Source organism: Vombatus ursinus, unplaced genomic scaffold (assembly GCF_900497805.2).
Source record: "Vombatus ursinus unplaced genomic scaffold, bare-nosed wombat genome assembly UNPS02014158.1, whole genome shotgun sequence".
NCBI lineage: Eukaryota > Metazoa > Chordata > Mammalia > Diprotodontia > Vombatidae > Vombatus > Vombatus ursinus.
This window is the reverse complement of record NW_020953936.1, coordinates 6,319,578-6,347,274: the sequence shown is the minus strand read 5'-3', so window position 1 is coordinate 6,347,274 and position 27,697 is coordinate 6,319,578. Positions and strand designations below refer to the sequence as shown.

The 27,697-nt window shown below is 38.7% G+C and overlaps 1 protein-coding gene across 1 annotated transcript in view; it reads left to right on the top strand.

The window, feature by feature from the left end:
• TMEFF1 (transmembrane protein with EGF like and two follistatin like domains 1) overlaps window positions 1-27,697 on the top strand; it is a 145,265-nt gene that overhangs the window by 52,523 nt on the left and 65,045 nt on the right. The window contains exons 3-4 of the mRNA XM_027858997.1: window positions 10,714-10,843; window positions 21,402-21,428. Of these exons, the coding sequence (XP_027714798.1) occupies window positions 10,714-10,843; window positions 21,402-21,428 (157 nt within the window). The remainder of the gene's footprint in view (window positions 1-10,713; window positions 10,844-21,401; window positions 21,429-27,697) is intronic.

The window sequence follows — 27,697 nt, the reverse complement described above, 5'->3', positions numbered from 1 at the left end:
TAATATTTTTGTTTACATTTTTGGGAGTGTAGTGTTTAAAAAAGTTTGAGAGACATAGTTTCTGGGTAATTTAATCATTTTATTAATAAGGCCAGCATGTTTATTAATAAAAGGATGGTCATTTTGCTGTTTCTCTTAGACCGAAGACTCCTCATGGTGGTGGACTCACAGTTTATATGCCCTTGGAAGAGCAGGTGTTCTTGAGGGTGGCAATCAACTCTGATTGGTTAACAGTTAATGAGAGGATGAATATTACAATGAGAAGCTGGACTGTACTCCAATGAGAGTCTTGGGGTATGTGTCTTTGATGACCCAAATTTGGGTCAAAAAGACTTACCAGTTTCCATATCACCTGTATGATGAAAGGGAGAATCAACATTTTTCTAGACCTGTCTGAGTAAACAGAATGAGCAAGAATGCACCCATCAGCCTAAACTTAGAATTTCTTTTACTGTCTCATTAGATATTAGCCATCCTGGCTGGGTAAGTGTATTAGAAAGATTTCCCACATGGGTTGATTTCTGAATGAGAAAGTAGGAAAGGGGAAGGAACCTTGGTTCTGATTCAATAATTAGTTATTATTACAAGAGAAAAATAATTATTTCTCTCAACGAGTAAGCAGGTTGTCTAAATGTATAGATGTAACTTGAAGGTGGGCAGCAAGACGGTCCAGTGGAAAGAGTGCCAGGCCCAGAGTTAGGAAGACTTAACTTCCTGAGTTTAAATCTGGTCTCAGATACTTATTAGCTGTGTGACCCTAGGCAAGTCACTTAACCCTGTTTGCCTCAGTTTCCTGATCTATGAAATGAGCTAGAGAAAAAAATGGCAAACTAGTACCTCTGCCAAGAAAACCCCAAATGGGGTCATGAAGAGTCTGATATGACTGAAGAACCACAACAAAAAGTTTGAAGGTGGTATGGATAGATATTTCTGGAATGTATCCTCCCCCTCTCCAAGTAAGGCTGCAGTTTTCACCTGGAGAGGAGTCGAAGGGTCATAACTAGGTTCTTGATCCTTCCTATGCCTAATTCTGAGAGGTATATTTAACTAGAATTTATATCTATCCTCCTCAAATAGCTCTGGTCTATAAATCTGTTTCAGAGGGAAAGCCACTTGGGTTGGTTGGTTTGTTTGTTTTTTGCTTTTTGGTGAGGCAATTGGGGTTAAGTGACTTGCCCAGGGTCACACAGCTAGTAAGTGTTAAGTGTCTGAGGTGGATTTGAACTCAGGTCCTCCTGACTCCAAGGCCAGAGCTCTATTCACTGTGCCACCTAGGTGCCCCTTCTGGGTTGTTCTTAAAGGAGAAAAGGAGCACTTAGCTTACACTTGCCAGCTTAGCTCCTTCCCACCAGGCACTGTTTTGGCAAAAGAACATCACAAATATTAAGTACCTCCATCCAAGCAAACAGCAAACAAGAATTGGAGAAGTTACACAAATGAGAATATGCCAAAGAATAAACAAGAGTGAATGAGCACTTCATCTGGGAGTGAGGTGAGACTTCATCTTAATGCAAGAGAGAGGACCTGCTGTCACTCACGGGATTCTATTTGGCATCTCTCAGGAAACAACTGAAATCAGTGATGTGCTGAGCAGCTGTCTTTCTCTACCTGCCTGTAGCTTTTTCCTCCGTGGGCATTTCCCCTGAAGAGCATCTGGCGCCATGCATGTTTCCTTTCCCAAAAGTTCTTTCACATCAACTCCGTAAATCCTTTTTGCAGGTATACTGTATCTCTCTCAGCCTTCTCTCCACCGACAAAGAGTCAGTATCTCACTCTACATACATAGCCACACACAACGTGCTCCAAGCTTGATTGAAAACCTAGTTACTTTTTTTTCAAACTGAATCTCATCTTTATACCATATAAGAGTAAATCACATTAGTTTTTTTTTTCTTTCTCACCTGGAAGAGAAAAACCAAAACTCTTGCCAGCATTCAAGCATTGACAATCAAGATAGACAGAATCTTTTCCTGGGATCCATTCCAATTTTGCTCTGGCAAGCTCTCAGTGCCAGAATAATTGGACTTTTATACGTTTTCCCATTCAGTTTCAAGCTTACTTTTTGCCTTTCATTTTTTTTCTTTCAAAATGTACTTATTTTATCTAGATTTAGAAAATTCCTAGAGTAATCTTGGATACAAAAATTTCTTTTTTCTGAAACTGATAGGTCCTGCAGCTATGTGAGAGGAAAGATAATGAGCCGGCTTGCCTAATGGGAGGCAAGGGTACCTTAGAACTTCCCCCATTTTTTAGAACCAGATCACACTCATATAACACTTAAGCCAACATATGTAGTCAAAATGGCAAGCAGTCATAGCTTGCCAATGTACAGTAGCTTAATTACGCAGAACAATATATACACAAAAGAGACTGCTGAATTCAGGAGAAAGTGTATGGGAAACAGGCACACACAATCTGAGGGCGATAACCCTCGGGACCCTATTCCATTTCTCATACCCACCCAGGGATTTACAAATTAAACAAATAGACACAGACAGAGAGATAGAACTGGCAACTAGTAAGTTGAAAGGAAAATAAAAACCAAACCCTTCAAAGCCCCCAGGATAGAAATCAACAGACAACAGAGCCTTGTCTAGGAGAAGCTTGTGACTTCCTGACAGACTAATGGAATGAGATCCATGGTGAATAGAGAAATCAGCATTAATCATTACCAGAAGGAAGCTGCCCCAAACCAGGCAATAAAGATAGGATGGGAAAATCCCTTCAAGCTAAACAAACACTGTGTCAGGGATCTACACCAGAGGTTAGCTTAACCAGGATCACTTCAGAGATGTGAAGGTGAAGGTTTGATGAGGAGAAAGGTTTCTCTATAAAGGAACAATCTTCATATCCGGGTAAGATAATAATAATAGCTAGAATTTGTGTAGCATTTTGTAGTTTATAAACCATTTCAGATATGGTATCTTTTTGATTCCCACAGCACCCTTGTGAAATAGGTGATGATTATCATCCCCACTTTACAACTGAGGAAACTGAGGCTGAGAGTGGTTAAGTAATTTGCCCAGGGTTACACAGTAGAATTCAGGACTTCCTGTCTAAGTCCAGAACTTTACCCACTGTGCCGTGTAACTGCCCCTTATACTATGGTCACTACTAAGCCTCCAAAATGTCTCATATTGAGCAACTCCTCTTTTTTTTTGGTATTCTTTTTTTAAAAAAAATTTATTTTATTTTTAATTTATGGAATTAAACAAGCATTTCCATAACGTAATATTATAAAAGATGATTGTACATGAAACTGCTAATCTATTATGTACAACTTGCTATTCTTTTAAATATATAATAAAGTTATCATATAACTTTCTTTTTTTTCTTTCTTTTCTTCCCTCCCCCCACCCTAGAGATGGAAACAATAGGTATCTATCTATCTATCTACATATATATGTAAAATTATTCTATATACACTTCTATTTATCAATTCTTTCTCCAGATGCAGATAGTGTCTTTCTTAATATGTCCTTTATAGTTAATTTGGGTATTTATAATAGTCAAAATGACTTATTCACTCAAAATTGTTCTTAAAACAATATTGCTGTTACTATCTGCAATATTCTCTTGATTCTGCTTTCACTCTTCATTATTTCATGCAGTCTATCCATGTTTTTCTAAGATCATTGAGCTCATCATTTCTTATAGCATAGTAGTATTCCATCACAATCATATACTACAACTTGTTCAGCCATTCCTCAATTGTTGGGCATTCCTGCAATTTCCGGTTCTTTACCACCACAAAGAGAGCTGCTAAAAACATTTTAGAACATATAGGTTCTTTTCCTTCTTCCATAATCATATTTGAAAATATAACTAGTAGTGGTCTTGTTAGGTCAAAGGGTAAAGGTAGTTTAATAACTCTTTGGACATGATTCTAGATTGTTCTCCAAAATGGTTGGATTGGTTCACAATTCCTCCAACAATGAATTAGTGTCCCAAATTTTACACATCTCTTCCAACATTTGCAACTCCTCTTAAGAGAGAGGGGAAAATACATCATTCACCTGTTTAGGGGGAAGTTCCTTATAAGAATATGTTTTGATCAAGTCATGCTGCTTGGTCCTGCCATGTGGACTGAGTGGGCAGCTGCAGGCAGGTCAAGCCTCCATTGAGTATCCACATAGAGAGTAGAGATCTCTACAAGAGACCTAGAAGGAAGTTGGTGAGGAGAGATTCTCCAAGTTGGCATACCAGAGGCACACACAATGATAAGTACAGCATCCATGTTCACAGCACCAGAGCTATCAAAAAAAGACCACCAGCACTGTAATTACAAAAGTAAGGCATATGTCTTTTACTGACATACTGGGGCCATGTGGGAGAGAGAGACTCCTTGTGGAAACTCAAAGAGGATCTGAATAGCAAGAATCTCTCAAAGTGGTTTAGCAAAGCAAAGCTTTTTATGTCCTTGGAGAAACAATCAAAAGATGGGAGGTGCAAGATAAAATAATGGGATGTGCAATATAAGGGAAGACAGAGCATAGATTATTCTATAGATCTGATCATTAAATTAATGGACATATTCAAAGACAAACTGCAGTGGTTAAGCAAGCTTGGTGGGAGCCCCCAGACTGTTTAGAGAAAGGTAAAATATTAATACATAATTTAGATATACAGGTAGCACAATGTTCTCTCCATTCTGCCTAGAGGGCTTTCCCTGAGTTCTCCAGGAATGCGATGCCAAAGGACCCAGCAGCCTTTGAATTAATACTTGAGGCACAATGGCAAACTAGCAGGGCTAGAATCGAATGGGGCTAGACTCTGCATCCCACAATATGTACGCCATCCAAATCCATATGATTTTTAATCTCATCTACCAGGTCACCGTATTTTGAAAGCTTTTCATTCCATATAGCTCATAGATTTTATATATATATATATGCATATACATATTTTTAATATGGTAACATATTAAAATGTTATTCTTTCCTTTTTATGGATGATTGCTATATCTGGATAATTGGGGGTAGCAGTCTGATCTGTGATAATAGTCCAATCCCAGAGCAGATTATTGGTTGTGTTTTCAAGGGTATTTTAAGTCTGTATTATTGTATAGAGGTTTGTCAACTGTCAGTTTTTGAAAGATAGCAAGCTTCTGCTAGGTGGCAGAGTGGGTAGGGCCCTAGGCTTGAAGTCAGGAAGACCTGAGTTCAAATATGGCCTCAGACACAAGGTGTATGCCACCAGGCAAAGCACTTAACTTCTGCCTGCCTCATTTTCCTCAACTGTAAAATAGGAGTAATAATACCACCTACCTCATAGGGTTGTTGTGAAGATCAAATGAGATAATATTTGTAAAGCTCTCAGCACAGTGCCTGTCACATGGGAGGCACCTAATAAATGCATCTTCCCTCCCCCTCCTTTCCCAATAATTCTAATCACTGGATTATGTCTTGCTAGGTATTCAGCAGGTGCTAAATTTTTGCAGCCATCAGTGATATGTTAGAACTGTTTCTGTTTCTTTGCATAATCTATGTTGATCACTAAGTATTCAGCAAGTGTTAAATTTTTATAGCTGTTTGTGATATGTTTACAATTTCTGTTTCTTTGCATAATCTACAGCCATCACTAAATCTAGACTCCTTAAGGATAACCTTTTACTAATGTCAAGGGGGCAGTGACTGAATCATGAGCATCTTTGAGAACAGGGCCTGTTTTTTAACTTTCTTTGTATCCACAGTGCCCCGTGCATTATAGGAACTTAATAAATTCTTAGTGACTGACTGAACTGTCATCATAAACTCCTCCACTCCCACAAACAAACCTGCTTGACTCAGCATTTTTTGTTTTGGTCAGCATACTGTTGGTTGTGTTCATGTGGATGCCAATCAGAATCCTTTGATTCAATTCTTGGATCATAGGCATTTAAGAAGGTGTTCCCAAAGTAAATCGCGCTTGTCTACATTCACCAAACCCAATGGTTTGTATGTATCTGTTATGATCCTTTAATATTGCTTAGTAAATTGACATCTGTTTGTCCTAAAAGTATTTCTCCTAAGTTTTTGTTTTTTTACCAGTTTCCCAAATGCACTAAGAATTTCTATCAATTCTCTTTCTCAGTGTCAGGTTGGATTTGAACTCAAGTTCTCCTGACTCTGGGGCTGGTGCTCTATCCGCTGGGTCACCTAGCTGCCCCAGCTGTTTATTTCTTTAAAAGTTTTGGATTTACGATGCCAGTAAATCTCTTAACACATTCAGCTACATCCTCCTTTTTTGTGTACACTTTGGGTTTATACCATCTACTTGACTACTGTTTTCAGACTTTGTCTTCTTGGCTTGCCTGGTCCTGGTTCCTAACCTGGGATTCCCAGTACTCCTCTATCCATATCACATAACTCAGGCAAGACAATCCTGGGTTTTCTAGGGGCACCTTCCTGTATAAAACCAAATAATACAAGTAAACAGCCCCCAAATTCAGATAATAGGGAGCAGAGGACATGGATATGAATATTAGAAAACATCTAAGAACAGGCCAGATTAGATGTCAACAGCAGTGCTAAAAGGTACACTTGAATACAAATTGAGCCTGCTCACAGGCTCAATTCCTTACTTAACTTTTTCTCTGGGTTCAAAGATAATTTAAAGTACGTTCTGTGATATAGTTATAAATCATACACAAAAAATCACTCTCTACAAAAAAATGTGGAGACTCTTTTTCTGTAATTGTTTGTTTTGGGGTTTGTTTGTTTTTTTGCCTCCATCCCAGACCAGGATCTGGGAAATTGCCTATGGACTGGCTTCCTCCCTATCACTCAGTGTTGAACCATGAACTCATAGACTTAGATAAACACCACTGTTAATGAATATATAATTTAGTAGCAGTATCAAGTAGCATAGAAAGCACAGATAAACATGAAAATAAGATTTTAAAACCTACCATAGGACTGATGATGAAGGTTTCACCCTTCTCTCCCTCTCACCTCTATCAAGCCAGTCTGAATGGGTGAAGGGAATGAAATGACAGATATAGAATTTCTAGGTGGGAATTTTACCTTTGGGAGTGCAGGGATGGAAAAAGAAGCTGTGGACTAAATTTTGCTCCTACTAACCAAAGTAGGTGCCAGTGAAAGGTGGCAAGATTAAGGGTGTGACTGAATGGTTCTGTGTGGCTGACATGGGTTAGAGGAGGCAGTCATGGGAGTTTACTAGATTGAGGAAGTGGGCATCTCCATTATTGTTTTTTCCCCACATGGTAGTCACTCTCTATGGTATCTAGACTGATAAATATACATGGGCAATTTTCTCTCTCCTTTTACTTTTCAGTTTAAAGCCCTTTAATTATATTTGCAAGTACCTAGCTAAATATATTTTTAGGATCCCTTGATAGGTACTATCCATCTTTGCCTGCCAATCTTGTGATTTAAGCTGCAGTCCAGCAACTCAGTCTATAAATATTATTTCCATCCCTCTTGCCTCCATTTTTTTACTTCCTTCACTATTCTTATTTCTATGTTGAACCTGTTGAAATTCATAGGTTTGTAATTTTATTTGTGCACTTTTCTGCCCCCCCCACAACTTTAGTTTCAAGCTTTCTTGATCAAATCCTTGGGGCTCCTGCCAAATGTGTTCTTAAAACTAACTCAAAGCACTCAAACTCTCACCCGAAGTCCATTATTTCAACATGGTCCAGAGAATTAAATCCTGTTCTTCAAGACCATTTATTTATATAGCTAGAAGACAGTCAGTTAACAAGTAACCTACAGAAAACAGTCAGTAAGGATCAAGAACTCAGGTTAGGAGTTGGGGGAGGTGGGAGAGGGTCAGGAGCCTAGGCCAAAGAGTAAACAAGATACTAGAATCTAAGCAAGGGGTGTAAATAACAGGCACAGGGCATAGCAACAAAACCAGGTGTATGAAAATGGGACTTCTTATAGAATTCCTGCCCTAATTCAGAAATAGTCTCTGATTATTTGTGGGCCTACCCCATAAGTGGAATAAAAAAAAAACATTACTGGTTAGAGTTAGAGGAATAAAGAGTAGAAGAACAAGGCAATTCCTAATATGACCCTGCTACTACTACATCATCCTGGTGCTACAAAGATAGATAGGAGTAGAAATAGCAGTCCTATTAGTATGGTGATAGGCAGCAATGATACAGTAGTCACAACGTAACTATATATTTACAATAAAAGTACTGTTAATAATTTCTGTGTTGATTCCTACAACTGAGTTCCTCAGTTGGGGAGCACAAACTCAGGCAGATCCTGTTAAGGCAGTGACAGATTATGTGTCCATGGTCCTAGGACTGGACTAAATTCAGAGAGGCTCATCCCCCTAAGTTTGGCCACCAGCTGATGAAATCTTCGGCCACAGCCATTAGAGCATGGAAAGAGTTGTGATCTACATTGGTGGAAGAAGTATCTACACTGATGAAAGGATGCCTTGATTGGCCTTAGGAGCTAAGGCAAAAGCTGAATCTCCATTAACACAGCTTCCCTGGTGTCCTCTGGTTACATTAATATGACTTTACTGGTCACCTTAAGGCAAGGGTTTTTAACTTTTTTTCTGTTATGGACCCCTTTGGCAATCTGGGGAAATCTATAGACCCCTTTTCAGGGTAATATTTTTAAATGTATAAAACAAAATACATGGGATGGCAAAGGAAACCACTTATATTGAAATTCTGTTATTAAAATACTTCGAAAACATGTTCACAGACCCCAAGTTAAAACCCTTTGCCTTATTAAGACATAAAAAAGCTGACCTACATGGTTTCTTCAGATTAGATGAAAAACCCAGGTTTGAGTGCTCTGCTAACCAGAGCCATTTCAGTATAAAGGAGATGGGGGCTGCCTACCCAAGCTAAATACTGCAACATCTTGTTGAATATCCTGTCTATGTTATGGCAAAATAAACTTCCTTTTATTGACTGTTGAATGTTCCACTAGTATGAACCTAAACTAACAAGAGATCAGCCTAAGTCATCCCATCCACTAAAAAGATCAGTAGCCATCTGGGCCTATCCTGCCATTTTCATTCTTAATCCTGTTACCATCCTATGTGAGCCCTTCACTACAGTCAAAGGGATTGATTCACTCTCCTCTGAGCAAATGTTTGCTTCCACAGTTTCCTTCACTGACATCTTATTCCTTCTACCTATTTGAATCTTACCAACTTTTTTTGTATTTGGTTCAAGTCTTAGTTCCTCTGGGAAGCCTTCCCTGACCAATCCAGCCCCTCTGAATTTTCCTTCTTTTGTCCATACTCTTCTAGCGCCATGGTGACCGCCCATCTGGGATCTATCAAATACTTCAAGTGACGTTTAGATGTGTGTGTGTGTCATGTCTCTTTAACCAGATTGGAAACAAGGACATATTATATCCACAACACTTAGAATAGTGCCAGGACAAAATATGTCCTAAATAAATGTTGGTTGATTATAATGAATAATAATAATATACCTTATATATATATATATGTTTTTTTCACTCTTTTCAGTTTAAAAAGGGTTTTTACCTGTATTATCTTATTTAATCCCCCCAACATTCCTGGGAGGTAATTATTATTAATAATAATAACTAAAATTTCTATATTGCTTTAAAGTTTACAAAGGGTTATACAAATATTATCTCATTTTATCCTAACAACAACCCCAAGAGGTAGTGTTATTATTATCCCCATTTTACAGTTGAGGAAACTGAGACAGCCATTAAGTGAATTGCTCAGGGTCACACAGCAAGTAAGTATAAGATTTGAACTCAGGTCTTTCTGATTCCAGTCTCGTATTCTATCCATTGCACTACCAAGCTCCCAGGAATTAGTATTGGATATAATTTCATTTTATGCTTAAATAATTTCATTATGCTTATAGATATTTGTATATGTTTGTGACATTTTCTGTATGACTGCTCCCTCCATAACAGAGATAATAACCTATCTACACCCCATACTGTGTAATTCTCATCTATGTCTTTCTTTAAATCCTCCATTGAAGATATAACCAATTCATTGAAGGCTTTACTCTGAATCTTTTAATAGCTTAAGAACACCAGTGTGACATTTGAACAGTTCATTTGCTGTTTCTCGTTACTGAGAAACCTACTTCCTTTTCTAGTAATGCATGTACTTGGTAATATCCTTTACAGCCCTTCTTAGGTACAGGTTATTGTTGACAATGTGATATGGTATGTTTTTACCAATTATGTCTTTTTATTGTCACTGAAGTCAGCTGTAACTTTGAATGACCTCTTTTGAGATCTTGGTGCTCTATGACCACTAGTGCTCCATCATCAGGAGAATGGTAGGATTTAAAGAAATGAGTTTTTCTAGCATCAGGAAACTTCAGATCATTTAAAGTACTGAATAGTATCTTAAATGTGATCCAGTCCAATCTTTTCCTACACAGTTCTTACTCCATCTCCTTTTGCTTTCTATACTGCCTGTCCAAGATACGCATGTATACAAATACACAAAAACTAAATGGGTTGTCCATTAGTATATATTTTTCATCTACTTTGTTTTTTCATGTAGATGGTTACCCAGTTTCTTTTGAGTAATGGATTTCACTGAAAAGATTTATAGTGTTTTGGAGCCTTGATGCTATTAGTTCAATGTCATCTTTGAATAATGGAAATAGCATGTTTATTTTAACCATGGAAAATATCAATAGATTCTCCAGTAGGAAGCTGTCATAACATTATATAAGCATATTGCAAGGAAATAGAATATTCATATTTAGGTTTGATATTTTTCTTTTTATAGTGTCATACAAATTACATTCCTGTCTGTGGCTCAAATGGAGACACTTACCAAAATGAGTGCTTCCTCAGAAGAGCTTCTTGTAAACATCAGAAAGAGATAACAGTAGTGTCAAGAGGACCATGTTACTCTGGTATGTATTATACTATGATGTTTTTTGCTTTTTTACATCACAATCATTCTAGAATGTATCTCTCCCCCTTCACTTTAATTCCAGAACCTGTTCTTATAATATAGAATTATCAATCAGAACTGGCCAGTGTGGCAGCCATGTCTGTCTTTGTCTTCCATTTTTTGGCCTTCATAGTCCTTCCTCATCCCTACTGAGAGGAGAGAGGAGAGTTTCATTATTTGTCCTCTGGTAATTGCATTTAACCTGAATTCTATTTTCTTTCTGTATTGTTTTCATTTATTTGCTTATAGTTGTATGTGTTGTTCTGGTTCTTCCTTTTTCACTCTGTATTAGTCCATACAGATCTTCCCATGTTTCTCTGAATTCTTCAAATTTATCTTCTTATGCTATAATAACATTGTATCACATTAATATACTACAGTTTATTCAATCATTCCTCACTTTGGTTGTAATTTTTACTACCATAAAAACATGAATACCATCAATATTTTTGCATACATGAGGCCTTTCTTTTTGTTTTAATTTTCTTGACCTACATGTACAATAGTGGGATTTGTGGGTCAATGGAGATGAATAGTTTAATCTTTTATTTCATAACTCTAAATTATTTTTGAGAATAGTTTTTACCAATCTTCGGCTTCAACAACAGTATATTAGTGTGTCTGACTTCCCACAGCCCCTCCAACACTAACTGTTTCCATCTTTTATCATCTTTCCCAATTTAATGGATATGAGACAAAACCTCAGAGTTGTTTTAATTTTATTTTCTCTTGTTAGTGTTGATTTGGAGTGTTTTTCCAGATGATTGTCAACAGTTCACATTTCTTGTTAGAGTTGTGAACTGATCCAACCATTCTGCAGAGCAATTTGGAATTTTGCCCAAAGGGTTATAAAACTGTGCATATCCTTTGACCCAGCAATACTATTAGGTCTGTATCCCAAAGAGATTTTAAAAAAAGAAAAAGACGTATGTGTACAAAAATATTTATAGTTGCTCTTTTTGTGGAGGCAAAGGATTGGAAATTGAGGGGATGACCATCAACTGGGGGAATGGCTGAACAAGTTGTAGTATATGATTGTGATGGAATTCTATTGTGCCATAAGAAATGATGAACAGGATGCTTTCAGAAAAATCTGGAAAGACTTACATTAACTGATTCAAAATGAAGTGAGCAGAACCAGGAGAACGTTGTATATAGCAACAGCAATATTGTATGATAATCAACTGTGAATAACTTAGCTATTCTCAGTAATGCAATGATCCAAGGCAATTCCAAAGGACTCATAATGAAAAATGTTATCTCTCTCCAGAGAAAGAACTGATAGAGTATGCATGCAGATCAAAGCATACTATTTGGTACTTTCTTTATTTTTTTGAGGTTTTTGTCTGTGTTTTCTTTTACAACATGATTAATATGTAAATATTTTTTGCATGACTGCACGTGTATAATCTATATTAATCAATATTACTGAGGGGGAAGGGGAAGGAGGGAGAGATTTTGGAACTCAATTTAAAAAATTAACATGAAAAATTATTTTTACATGTAATTATAAAAATATTAATTTAAAAACATTTTTTACATTCACATTTCTCCTTTTGGAAATATTTCTCCATATCTTTGTTGGAGGTTGAGGGAAAGGAGAAGAGATGATGCCAAGGGATTTTGAGATGAAGAGAAGGGTAGAAGAAGGAGCTGATATCAAATAGCTTCAATTTTCTCAATAATTTAAGAAGTGAGGTCCTCAGGTAAGAGATTTTGGGGGAGAGAAAGATGTGTGAAGTTTAAGGAGAGGGGATCTGGAATAGCTTCAGAGGAGAGTGAAACTAGGAAACAATTAGAGAAGAGTAAAAAGATTGCCTTGCTTCACCAATGGCCTGGTGGGAGGACATAAATCTGTATACTCAGTAAACTCAGTAAACACAGCTGTGTGACTTCCTCCAGTTTTGTTCCACAGCATGTGAGTAGGAGTGGAGGAGATGTGTGATATGATTTATCCAGAGCTGAGATTTGGCAAGAGGTGAATAGTGATGGGAAAAAGGAGTGAAGAATTCAAAAATTGATTACTGTGTGGAATTCAATTAGTTAACTATCTGGTGGAGGTTGGAAAAGGAGGAAAGTGAAGCCAAAGCAATGGTAGTGGTCTGAGAAAACACTGAGGGATGGAGGAATGGGAGGTCATGATGAAAGCAAAGAGGAGGGTTGAGGAAGGGAAAGAGATAGAATGATAGGAGGTTACAGTCAGATAGAAGAATGTCAGATTTTTTTTTAAGAAAGTAGGAAGTATACTTGTGGATAATGGTAAGATGTGACCATACCTGTGTGGGCCTGAGGTGAAGTCAAATAGGTTGTGGGTTTTTAAAAGCCTGAGAAACTGAGAGATTGTGTAGAAGTCAGTGGGTGTATAGAAATGAGGTAAGTGGGCAGCGCTGGTAAGATGGTCCAAAAGTCAAAGCCAGAACCAGATCCAGAAGGCTCAGTTGGGAAACCTGCTCTGAATTCAGAAGCAGTGAATCCAAAGTCAAGAGGAGTCTGCATGAAGCAGATTTAGGAGAACAACACAGTGGGAAGAATGTGATGTCGTTGCCGAGTCATTTTTAGTCATGGCCAACTCTTCATGACCCCATTTGGGGTTTTCTTGGCAAAGACACTGCAGTAGTTTGCCGTTTCCTTCTCCAGTTCATTTTACAGATGAGGAAACTGAGGCAAACAGAGTAAAGTGACTTGTCCAGGGTCTCACAGCTAGTAAGTACCTGAGACTGGATTTGAACTCAGGAAGATCAGTCTTCCTGAGTCCATATCCAGCATTCTATCCACTATGTCAACTAGTTGCCCCAAAGAATGTGATACCTTACACTGTAATAATTTGGTTCATACAAAGTCTACCCTTGATGTTTCCACACATTCTCTGTCCTTTGCACACTCAAACTCTGCTCTCATTATATCCTATGACAAACACCAGACGCTGGTTTCTAACCATGGCTACTCCACTGACTCCTGGTCTAAGGAGACCATTCTGATACACTCTTAAAAACAAAGGGTTAGGGGCAGCTAGGTGGCTCAGTGGATAGAGCACCAGCCCTGAAGTCAGGAGGACCTGAGTTCAAATCCGGCCTCAGATACATGATACTCTCTAGCTGTGTGACCCTGGGCAAATCACTTAACCCTGATTGCTTCACCAAAAAAAAATTGCAAACAAGACAGAGGGATGTCTTCATTCCTGGCATCTGTGAACCTGGATCTGGTACCTGTGAACCTAAGCCTTATTGCACAGCTACCACCTACTTATTCCAGGTCTATCCTTTCTACTGTGTTGTGCCATTAGTTGCCCGTCGAAAGGGTGATGATAAGTCTCAGAAAAATGAATTTTTATACTTGTAGATCTGTGTAATGTGTGGTCCAAGGATTAGAAATTGAGAAATTTTATTTCAGAAGAAGTGAAACAGTAGACCATAAAACTGAAAAATGTTCCATAGAAACAAGCAGGCCATCTCAGTGGTAATGGTGAGTTTCTTCCAGGCAAACAAATCAGTCATCTTAGTACCTCCACAACTGTCAAGATGGTGTCTTGTTCTTGGGATGGAGGCAGATCAATGACAAAGTACGAGACACTGATCACCAGAAGCTCTAGGGATTTGAAAGGGACTGCAGTAGTCCTGAAGATTTTCCTTACGTGTCTAGCTGACTTTACGTCAAACGTGTGGCCCCCAAAAACCATGTTTTCAACAACTCTGCATGCTTTGTAGCTGATCCATCTTGGTACAGTCATAGTATTTTTTCATGTGGGCTTCTCCAAGTGACATATATAGGTGGGAGTATGGATACAGGAAACTATCAGAAATGAAGCCCCCTTCTGAGTAGGGGTGCCCCATAACTATGATAATCAGAGTCTTGTTTCTATTGCTGTCCACAAGATCAAAGGATCATAGATTTAAAGCTGGAAGTGACTTATAGGTCACTGAGTCCAGCTCCCTCCTTCCCTTCCTTCCCCTTTTTCCCAATTTGCAGATAAGTAAACTGAAGCTTTAAGAGGTTAAGAGATTTGACCAGGATCATGCAGTTAGTATCTGAGGCTAGATTTGAACTCAGGTCTTCCTAACTCCAAATCCAGCGCTCTGTGTCCTGTTCACTATGTATAGACAAGTTCGCATAACAGTCAAGTTTTCTGTCAGCAGGTGTACTTGGGAAGTCAGACTTTCAGCTCTCACTCTGTATTCTAGAATCTTCTCATTGCTTGTGGCCTCTGGAGTTATAAGCTTTCCTAAAATTGAAACAACCAGAGAACAGTGTGCTATTTCATATTGGGTGCTATTTCAGTTTGAAGAAACTGCAAGTGCTTCAGATTTCTGTGAGTGGTTTCCGGGATAATTTAGGATAGGACTTCCTCTACATCGAGGTTTCTTTACCCGGAGTCCATGCACCCCCAAACAAACAGGGCATCCATAACCTTGGATAGGAACATGCTGCATCTTTATTTCAATATAATTGGTTTCCTCTATGATCTTATATTTTGTATTTTTCATTTATTATTCTGAGAGTCTTGTTAGCTTTGCCAGACTGTCCAAGGTGCTGTATGACACACAAAAAAGTTAAGAACCTCTGTTCTAGATGCTGCTGCCAGACCTCAAATACTGCTTTACAGAGAGACATTCTTTCCCAAATCATATTATTCTGTTTTACTCAGAGCAATTTCTACTATTATGAATGTGTCCAGGACATGGCATATTAAGGGTTAGATTGAAAAATATGTTTCTTTTGATATACTCTGGAAAGGTCAGCTTCTACAATAAGTGGTAGATAAGATTTGGGGGTATTCCAGAATGGAGCTTTTCCTGGAATTCATAAAAAGTATTTTCCACCACATGGAACCACAGAAAAGCTTTCAAGTTTTTTAATAGAGTGATGAGGTGTACCATGAGGGAAGGAGGAAAGGGAATAATTATTTATATAGCATTTACTATGTGGCAGTCACTGTGCTGAAGGCTTTATTGTCTCATTTGATGCTCACAGCAGTCCTGGGAGGTAGGTGCTATTATTATTATTCCCATTTTACAGATGAGGGAACTGAGGCAAATAGCAGTTAAGTGATTTGGCCAGGGCCAGTAAGTGTCTTAGGTGGGATTTGAAGTCAAAGTCTTCCTGACTCCAGGCCCAGCACTCTATCCACTTTTCCATCAGCTGCCTCTTTATCAAGATGTAGAACCTGAAGATGACACAGCAGTGGTAACCTATGGAGCTTAGGAACTACTAAAAGTCATGTGTTTGGTGTGAGTTTCTTATTTCACTATAGCAGCTCCCTTAATATGGTTAATCCTTACCTCTTTAAACTCTGTCTCTTCCCTGTTAAACTACATTGGTTTCACAGAAAGCCACTGATCATGGATGTGGACTAGTACTGTCAAGAATGACTGATGGTGCTATATTTGGTCCCAGTGGTAAACCAGCATGTCATTCAAGTAGACTCTCCCCCTCCCAACCCCCAGGGGAGCAGGTCTTTTTGGAAGATGACATTTATAAGCCTCTGGAAGGTTGCCAGAGCTTTTACATTGTTTGAAGGGCATGACAGTATTCTCAAACTCGTCATCCGAGGCCCAAAAGGCAATTTTTCTCCTCATCGTCCTCTCTTATGTGAATTATATAGTAGGTCCAGTTTTGAGCACACAGTTGTCTAGTCTAAATTAATTTAAGAGGTTTGAGATTATTGGTAGGAATAGTTCAGTAGTCATGAGCAAAGCAAAAATCCAAGGAAAAATAGATCTAATTTGATTGTCAATGTCTGGGAAGGCTCTATGGAAATGGTGGCATTTGATCTGGGTCTTGAATGGTAGGTAGGATTTCAATAGGTGGAAATGATAGAGAAGGTTATTCCAGATAAACCAAATATTCTTCTTTTTAAAAAATTATTTATTTTTAACATTCATTTTTTAAACATTTGAGTTCCAAATTCTCTCCTTCCTTCTAGCCCCCCCACATTAAGAAGGCAAACAATATAATACCCATTATACATGTGAAATCATGTAAAACATATTTCCATATTAGCTATGTTGCATTTGAAAAAGAAAGAAAAATAAGAATGTGAAAGAAAGTATATTTTAGTCTGTACTCAGAGTTCTTCAGTTCTCTCTCTGGAGATGAATAGCATTTTTCATCATGGGTTCTTTGGGATTGCCTTAGATCATTGTCTTGATCAGAATAGCTAAGTCTTTCACAATTATCATCATTACAATATTGCTGTTACTATGTACAATGATCTCCTGGTTCTGGTCACTTTACTTTGCATCTGTTCACCTAAGTCTTCCCAAGTTTTTCTGAAACCATCCGGCTCATCATTTCCTATAGCACAAAAGCATTCCATTCCATATACCACAACTTATTCAGTCATTTAAAGGGAATGTTATGAGCAAAGAAATGGAAGCATGAAAACACAGGACATAGACAGGGCATGAGAAGTAGTTCATTTAGGGGTAGAAATGTAGAATACCAGGCATGGAGTCATTTGAGATAAGGCTGAAAAGGTAGAATGGTAGCAGATTATGGAAAATTTTGAATGCCAAGACTCAGGGGTTGAGACTTTACTCAGGAGGCAATCAAAAGATATTGAACCAAAGAGTGACATGACCGGATCATGCATGAAGAAGATTAATCTGGCATCAGTCCAGCTTTGGTTCTGGGGAGAAGCCTTAATAGGCATTTTTTTATTTACACATGCTGTGATTAATTGGTGGAGCTCTGTTATGATTCATTATGCCTGACTGACGGCCACACAGCTGACACAGTTGCTCCCTCCAGCAGTGGCAGAAGGGGCTCATTTGTTGTGGGACACAGCTGGGGTACCTGTGAGTGGTTGCCCACACCCCGCTGCTCCAGGCCCTCCCGACTAGCAGTAGCGGCTCTGCCATTGTTATGAAACTCAGCACTTGACTTGACTCAGCTTTCCTGGGGACTGATTTCCACAGCAGTATCTTGGAATAAGACAACACCAGCAAGCTTGTGTCTGATTCACTCTGCTAGGGAATGGCACTCTGTAGTCAGACCTATCTTCTCCCCATATTGTGCGCGTGTGCTCCTTTCCAGGCTAGTGTTCTTGCACTTGCTCACAGATCTTGTTTTTTTGTGTCCCTGGGAGAGTATTGATCCCTAGTTGCAGCTTTCTAGCCTATATATGCCTGAATGGAGGTAGGAAAGATTCACGAGGGGAATCAGACTTGCCCACACTACTGGGTTTAGGCTGGTCTGGGTGGCTGTCTGACTGAAAAGGTCATCCTAATGCCCCATCTACACATCTAACAGTAGCAGGGAAGAGATGGTACCTTTACACTGAATCTCTTCCTGATTGGAGAGTCATTGTGGCAGGATGCTGGTAAAGTCCACTCCTGCCTGTCTCAAGGCTTTCAGGATAAATGAAGCCTTAGCTTTCCCTCTGAAGCTCTCCCCAGTTTATCCAGTTCGTATTTTGTATGCACATAGTTGTTTACATCAACAGTCAGTTAATAAGTATTTATTAAGCACCTACTGTGTGCCAGGCACTGTGCTAAGCCCTGGGGAGACAAAAAGAAGCAAAAGACAATCCTTGACCTCAAAGAACTTACAGTGTAATGAAGGAGACAACATACAAACAAATATGTAAAAAGCAAGCTAAATACAGGATAAATGGGAGATAATTAACAGAGGGAAGGCACTAAAATTAAGAGGGGCTGAGGAAGGCTTCCTATAGAAGGTAGGATTTTAGTTGGAACTTAAAGGAAGCCAGGGAGGTCAGTGGTCAGAACAGAGAAAGAAGAGCTTTGCAGGCATGAGAGACGTCAGAGAAAATGCCTACCAGGGTCAAGAGATGTGTGTCTCCTCCATGAGAGTGTGAGCTCTTTGAGATCAGGGACTGTATTTTTTACCTTTGCATTCCCAGTTCCTGGTACATAGTAGAAGCTTAGTAAATGCTAGTTGACTGAATAAACATGTCTTTTAATGCACAAACCCTTTGACATTGTACAATTTTGGATGCTTCCATGCTGCCCTGGCTGCACATGGCCAGAATAAGGACATGTGCACGTATGTACATGTGTATGTGTACGTACTTGTGTGTCAACCCTATAGCTAAAGTTTGCCTGGTGGCCACCACTCACTATACACTGACTGTACATTTCTCAGGTGCTATAATAATGAGAACTTTTGTCATGTAACTGTAGTAATGCGTTGGGTAAGTGTCCTAAATTATGTTCTAATTTGTTCCATTGTCAAGTTCTCAGGTCCATAACTTAAAAAAAAATGTAATTTTTAAAAAATCCCATGCCAGCCAGATTCACGGGAAAATGATTTTTAAATCAGAAGGTCCATTTATTAGTAAACAGTAAGTGAACAAGCATTTATTAAGCACATACTATGTGCCCGGTCCTGTGCTAAGTGCTAGGGATACGAAAATACTTCCCTACCCTCAAAAGGCTCATATTCTAATGGAGGAGATGACTTAAAGATAGCTAATGACATGCAAGATATTTACAAAGCAGATAGAACATTATCTCAGAGGGGAAAGCACTGGCACCTGGGGGAATGAGAGAGGTCTGCTGAAGAAGGCAGACTTTGAATTGAGTGTTTGAAGGAAACCAGAGAAGGTAAGAGGTAGAAGTGATGGAGAGCATTCTAGGCACGGGGAACAGCTGGTGCAAAAATAAGGAGAACGGAAATGAAGCATTATGCCTAACAATAGCAAGTAAGGCCTGAGGAGCTGAATCATAGAGTGTGTGGAGCGGTATAAAGTGTAAGGAGACTGGAAAGGTAGAAAGGAGCCAGGTTATAAAGAGCTTTAAATGACAAACAGAGGGCTTTATATATGATCCTGAGGTAGCAAGGGCCCACAGGATTTTATGGAATGTGTATATGTATTGTGTGTTGGGGGTGGGAGGAGGGAGGAGCAGTGTGATGTGATCAGACCTGTGCTTTGGGAAAATCACTCTCACAGTTGAGTGAAAGATGGACTGGAATAGAGAAACACTTAAAGCAGGAAAACCAGTTAAAAGGCTTTTGTAATAAATAGTTCAGGTAAGAGGTGATGAAAGGTAGCTAGGTGTCTCAGTGGCTAGAGTGAGTCAGGAAGTCCTAAACTGAAATCTAGCCTCGGATAGTTACTAGTTGTGTGACCCTGGGCAAATCACATAACTTCTGTCTGTCTCAGTTGCATCATCTATAAAGTGGGGATAAGAATAGCACCTACTTCCCAGGGCTATCATGAGAATCAAATGAGATAATATCTGTAAAAGCACTTGACAAAGTGCCTATCACATAGTAGGCACTTACTATCCTCCTGGTGTCTAGGTTTACTTGGGAAACAAAATTACTGAACAAAACCTTGCTTAACCAATAAAATAAGAGTTAAATAACTTGGATATGGTTCATAGGTATTTTTACCAGTTTCCCAGGTTGCCTAATCAATTTCCTTTGTCCACTTTAGGGATGTTACTACTTAATAAACTGGGAAATATGCTGGGCAGTCCTACATAAACACTAACATGTTATTTACTATGCCCTCTTTGATTTTTTTTATGATTTCATGCTCATCATCTTCTTCTGGTTTCACATATTACAGTGTCCATTTTCTTCATTTCTTTATATTTTTTGCTGTCTTGTAATTGCCAAGTTTTTAGCAAATTATATAATATATAATATGGCATATTATATAATTATGTATTATATAGAATTTTATGTTAGTTTCTTACATGTGATACACAGGAAGATACTTTAATCTCATCAATAGCAAATCACATTACCAGTTATGCATCCTTTTGGGAATGATTTTTTGAAGGTTGCTTATTCATCGCATGTAGATTTTAGTCACAGAGGATGACATTTTCTGGCCTAAGTGACTTGTCCTTTTCCTCAGACATCACTTTTCCTAGACTTGGGGACCATCTATATTTGGACCTGCAACCTTCTGTCACTGACTCTTTTAATAAGAGATATAAAGAAGGAGGGGGGCAGGGAGGTGGTGCAGCAGAGAGAGTCAGGCCTGGAGTCAGGAAGACTCATCTTTCTCAGTTTAAATCTGGCCTCAGACACTTGCTAGATGTGTGGCCCTGAGCAAGTCACTTAACCTCTTTGCCTCAGTTTCTTCATCTGTAAAATGAACTGGAGAAGGAAATGGCAAATCACTCCAGTATCTTTGCCAAGAAAACCCCAAATGGGGTCACAAGAAGTCAGACGTGACCCAAAAAACGTCTGAACAACAACAAAGGAGGAAGACACATTTTCTTTTCCTCCTCTATGCCTAGGAAAACATGTTAATTGTACTTTCCTAAGCTTGGAGAGGAGGTGAATTTAAGCTTCTTCAAATGAATTGTTTTTTATAATCATAATTTGTCTTTATTTAAGAAGTTTAAAAAGGGAAACTTTTCTGTACTACTGAGGAATATCCTAATTTAGTTTAACAGGTAAAGAAGCAAATGTGAGACTGGAAATCACATTTTGTTTTTTGATAGCATCAGATCATCTCTACAGATGAAAAATTTAGGAGGAAAGAGCAGTATTTCCAGGTACAATGTTAACATTTGTGTGTATTTTTTTTTTTTTAGATAATGGCTCTGGCTCTGGAGAAGGAGGTAAGTTTCAAGTGACAGTTGCATTTGTTTTATTTTAATAAAAGTATACTTGTATGATTATTTTTTATCTAAGAAATGTTAATAAGCCAAAAGTGAGAAAATCATCCTTTGTAATCTTATTAAAATGAACAGTCTTCAATGGAATCTTTCCAACAATCAATTAGAACTGAATGCCTTACCTGGGTGGGTAATGAATTCCCTTTCATCGTAGGCTTTGAATTGGAGGGAGAATGATTATTTATTGGAAATGCTATGCAGGGACCTCAGGGTATAGAGAAAGAGCGCTGGACTTAAGCTAGCAGAGCTGAAACAGAGTTTCTGATACTTCTGAATAGTATGATTATGAGGAAGTCAATCTTTCAGGGCCTCAGTTTCTTCATCAATAAAGTGGGTGCTTACACTACTTACCTCACAGGGTCACTATAAGAAAAGAACTTTGTGAACTTTTAAGATATTTTATAAATGTAAGTTATTATTATTGAGGATGGGAAAATTCATGTTTCATGTAGGAATAAGACTATAGATGACATCTGAAGTCACCTTCAGTGCCAAGATTCCGTAATCCTAGGTACTTTCCACACATGAGAGATTTCAGTGTTTCTCACATTGGCAGAAATTGAAATGATAAAGTTTGTTGCTTGGGCCATAGTTAGAAAAAACTATACAGAGAAAAAAACCACAAAGTTAAAGAGTTCTGAAAGTGGGAGAAGAAGAATTAAGGAAGAATGTACTGAGAGGTAATATATAAGACATAGAATTAGGAGAACTCTGGAGTTAACTAGGCATAAAAAAGATGATTTAAAATCAACTCTAGAGGAATCTTGATTTTAATTAGAGTACTCAAGCAGATGACTCATAGATATTTTAACAAGCAAGCAAGTGAACTGATTTTTTTCAATGATTGAAGAAGCCAAATGTTTCCCAGAAAAGCTCCATGATAGAGGGATGGGCAAGTTTCTATAGCATTAACAAAATTGAAAACTATAACCTTAGGCTAAGCGTAATCAATCAATAACCAACACCGTTTATTGGGCATCCATTGTGTGCAAAGTGTTGTATTGGTTATTGGATGAAGCACAAAAGTTCTATGCCTGACGAAAATTCACTTCAGGGAATTGTACTTAGAGAAGTAATAATAAATTATGGTAATGATCCTTTCAACAATATTATAAATACAACTCTCCTGGGAGAAAAGTCATATTTTTGCCATAAAGAACTTGAAAGGAGTCCTGAGAGTCTGTTGGAGGCAGCTAACAGTTCTAACAAATCAAGTGAAATGGCAGATGTAAAATACTTTGAAAAGTTGGAAGTGCTTAACAAATTTAAGGTATTTTAAAAAATAATTAATACATGTCATACATATAAACCCACTTGGGAAGAACAGCTAAAAGTATAAAATCCAAAAGAGAAATAAATTAGTTCTGAGGATTCTTGGGTTCAGAATTCAGTGAGAATCTAATCTAATATCATCAAAAGAGAGTGAAACATTTGCCATCAAGAATACATAATGAAAGCCAGAAGCAATGGCAGTCAGACTTAGTTCCATATGCTTCTCCAGTCTCTCACAGATGTGTATCCCTGATTTTATAGCAGACGCCCACATAAAAAAGGAAGGTTTTTTTTACCAGGTCAGAAAATCAATACCTACTTCCCCAAAGACTGCTTTTATCCCCCAGATACTGAGTGCCCCATCATCATGCAAGGAGTCATTCAGGCTATTGTAAAAAAAAAAAAGAGGCTATTTGACTTGAGCCTACATGGCTCTGGGTTTTCCTCCTCTTCTATTCTACAACCTTGTATCTTCTTGCTTCTAATGAGTTTTTTGTTTTCCACATAGTTAAATATCTTTTAAAAGCCTTTGGGGGTGTTTCCTTCTTAAGCCTGAATTTAGGGTGGGTCACAGAGGGCCTGGCCAAACCCAACTACAGGAATGAACTTATCTAAACCTAATGTTTTCCCATTGATGCTCTGTAGCTGTGAATTATGGAACACTATGATCTCAGAAGAGCGAAAATTATATATAACCCTCAGAGTGAAGGAAAGATGCAGGGTCAGCATAATTAGACCTGTAGTATATTAGCGAAGATGGCCTTGGGAGAGGAGGGGCATAGAACGCACTATTGAGGATGTGTATAGTTAGAAAAGGAGGTAGACCAGTAAACAGAATGAAAAACAGAAAACCAACAACTCAAGCACAGCATTGGGACTGCCAAGGAGGCAGCATGGTACAGTGAGGAAAAAACAAACAAAACAAAACAAACCGCTGAATTTAGAATGTGAAGGTCTGGGTTCAAAGCTTGATGGATGCCACCTGTGACGTTTTGGGTAAGTCACTTAATTCTGCTGAGACTCTGTTATCTGTAGGATATAAAGGTCAGACTAGGTGATCCTGGGTGTCAGTCCCCTGTCTTTGACATGACGGTTCAATCTCAATGACGTCTCATTGGTTATCTTATTGGCTCACGTCCCTACTCAGAGTCTTTCCTGAGAATGCTTATGTTCTAACTCATCTCTCAAAGGGGCCTCAGTTGTCCTGAAAGCACGTAGTCTAAAAAAGGGGTTGAATGTATACGTGTAACAATTACCATTTTGTTTAAAAGAATAAGGCGCACATAAAGGACTCATCTGAGCACTTAACAAAGCAATTCAGAAAGCCTTTCCCACTGAGCTGTTACCTTTACCAGGGGGCAGCTAGATGGCACAGTGGATAGAGCGCTGGGACTAGAGTCAGGAAGACTCATTTTCTTGAGTTCAAATCTGGCCTCAGACACTTATTAGTTGTGTGGCCCTGGGCAAGTCACTTAAACCTGTTTGCCTCAGTTTCCTCATCTGTAAAATGAGTTGGAGAAGGAAATGGGAAACTACTCCAGTATCTCTGCCAAGAAAACCCTAAATGAGGTCACGAAGGGTTGGACGCAACTGAAAACAACTAAACAACAAAACTTTTACTAGGGTTTTTAGCAAGTTGTCCCCACAAACTCAGAGAATTAAAAAGAGAATAGAAAATCCCCAGGCTGGTACAGCAACCCATCTGGCACCTCTTCTCAGCCTCTGGTTGGCACGTGTGGTGCCTAGTCTAAGCTAACTTATAATTCAAAGAGGAAAACATGACAAATACATTAAAAATGTATCCATAAGAATACCTAAATATGTATAGCAGAGCTCTAGCTCTATAATTATGCAGTATTAATTATAGCTATATTGCACGTAATTACTAAGAGAATGCTAGAATGAATGGAGATATCAACACCATAGAATCTTCTAGCTGGGAAGGATCTCAGGAGGTCATCTGGTCTACTTTCCAACCTCCAAGCAGGTAATATACTTACGAGGGGATAGTTAGTGTGATAGTTAGGCTTAGTGGAAGAGGCAAGTTTTGATTGGAGTTATTAAAAGAAGGGAGGGCAATGTTGTGGTAGAGAAGGGGTGAGCATTACAGACTGGCAGGCTGGCAGGAATGCAGGTTCAGGACAGGGCAGAACATGGAGCAAGAAGGTCACATGTAGGAGGGGTTGGCAAGGGTGGGTTTGTTTGGAGTGAGCAGAGAATCCAAACCAGGGAGTGACATCAGGTGAGGGCATTTTGATAATATGGGACAGAGATTCTTAACCTTTCTTGTGTCATAGACCCCCTTTGATTTTCTGGTGGAGCCTCTAGGTCCATTCTCAGAATGTCTGTTGCTTACATTAGTAAGCAAAGTTCATGCTAACCTCATTTAGAGGTCAGTATTTTTTCCCCATCCAAGTTCATTGTTTATCAGTTATTTCAGTCATATCCAACTCATCATGACCCCACTTGGGGTTTTCTTGGCAAAGACACTGGAGTGGTTTGCTGTTTCCTTTTCCAGCTCATTTTACAGATGAGGAAACTGAGGCAAAGACGGCTAAATGACTTGCCCAGGGTCACACACTAGTAACTCTCTGAGGTTGGATTTTAATTCAGGACCTCCTGACTCCAGGCCCAGTGCTCTATTCACTGCTCCATCTCACTGCCCTCCAAATTCATGGACCCCTGAAATCTTTCAATAAGGACTTTGTGGGGAAGGTCTATGGACCCCTGGTTAAGAATTCTTCGTCTAGGCCACTTGATGAAGGACCCAGACATACGTTTCTGCATCATTTAAATACAGAGTTTTTCATTCAAAAGCCTTCGAGACTTTTTTTTTTGTTACTTCATCCAGCCAACACATATTTCTTGAGTGTATTGAGTACAAAGTACTATGTGAAGCTGCTATTTGGGGTGGGGGCTTTAGAGAGGAGCAGAGATGTGCGAGGAAATAGTAAACAACCAAGCTTCCTGAAAAAAAGTATACACCTATTTTTAAGTTTAACCTGAATCAGTAACACGTTCTTAATTCTAGACTCAACAAAACAAAACAAAAAAATCAAACCATGGCTAGTAGTGACTGCTGATTTCTGAGGTGTAAATGCTCACACTGAAAATTTAACAATCGGTTCTCGAAAGCTTGTTAGAGGGTCCAGCACATTCCTGGGAAGTAGGGGAAAGCTTATAAATATAAGTAAGACATAAAGATAAGTAATCCCCACCCTCAAGGAGTTTTCATTCTGTTAGAAGTGAAAGATGGATCCCAAATAGCCGTACTCCAAGGCAACATGTGATAGGTAAGTGCCTCATGAATGAGTAGTTCAAATAAGATAGGTGTTCAGAGGAGAAAGAGATTGATTCTGACTGCGGGGGTGAGGAAAAGGCTCAGGGAGGAAGTGGCTTTTGATCTGGGCTTTGAATGATAGGGAGGATTTCAATAGGCAGAGATGGGAGGGAGGGAGTTCCCGTAGCAGGGAAAAAACATGAGCATGGAAAATTTTCCTGTGGGAAAACATAAGCCTATTTCTGTTTGTACTGTGAACTTGGATAGCCCTGAATAAAAATAGCTGGCATTTAGATAGCACTTTGCCAAATGCTTTCCTCACAACAGGTAGTGTGACTGCACCCAGAATCAAAGCATTTTAGAATGAGAAGGGACTTCACTGGCCGTCTTAGTCCAGAACACATCCCAAAGGGAAGCTGCAATGTGGCATAATCGATAAATGTGCATGCGGCCTCTGCTTGAAGATTCTTCAATGAGGGAAAGGGAACCTAGCCTCTCCATAGGTAACCCAGTCCACTATGAACAACTTCAATTCTTAAGAAGTTTTTCTGGACATTGAGCTTAAATTTCCTTCTTTGCAACTTCTACACATTGCTCCTTGTTCTGCCTTTCGCCTAATCTCTTTTCCGCATGAAAGCCCCTTAACATACTTGAAGATAGTGATTATATCTTCTCTGAGATTTCTCTTTTCCAGACTAAACATCCCTATTTCTTTCAACAGATCCTCATAAGGCATGAATTCAACCATTAAATAATAGTAACTTCATAATAATAATGATAATTTTGTCATTGTTCCCATTTTGCAGTTAAAGAAACTGAGGCTGAGAGAAATTAAATGGCTTACTTAAAGTTACACAGTGGTCCAGCTGTGGCTTACAGCTTAGCCTTTTTATTATAAACATTTCCACTAAGTCTTACTACCTTTCAAATCCCACTTCTGCTCACAATGGTCTTTGTTACCAATAATCAATCCAGCTATTTTTTTTTTCTTTTTGAAATGATCTGAGAGGGATGGTATATTAGGAATGAGAGCTAGAAAGCAGCAGTGAAAAGCACTCAATGTTCAATGCAATGACCTATCATAATTCTAAAGAACCAGTGATGAAGCATGCTACCTATCTCCTGACTGGGAGGTGAAGGACTTAGGGTGCAGAATGAGGCATAAACTTTTTTGAACATGGCCAACATAGAAATTTGTTTTGCCTGACTATATATATCTATCACAAGGGTTTTATTTTTCTTTTTTCTCCCTTGGGATTAGGGGGAAGTGGGAGAGAGAGAAAATGGATTTTGGTAAATTTTAAAAAATTAATTAAAAAAAAGAAAAGAGGCACTTATCTTCATCTTCGAGAGATGGGAGATTTTGAGGGAAAGGAAATACTCTATTAACTGAGAAGGAAAATGAAAACGAGCTTCCTCTCCACAAATGACATACTTTTTGTAACTGAATTAATAAATTTAAATGTGTGGTCCTTATAGGAAAAAATCAGAAATAGTTTGGTAGCATTTGTAAATTTTAAAATAGACAATTCTCCAGTGGACATGGGGACCCCTAAGAGGATCCTACTTCAGAGCAGGCTTGAAACCCAGATAAGGGTGAGGAGTGGAAACAGGCCTGAATCTTGACTAAAAATTCAGCCTCCATCAACTCGTGTCACTC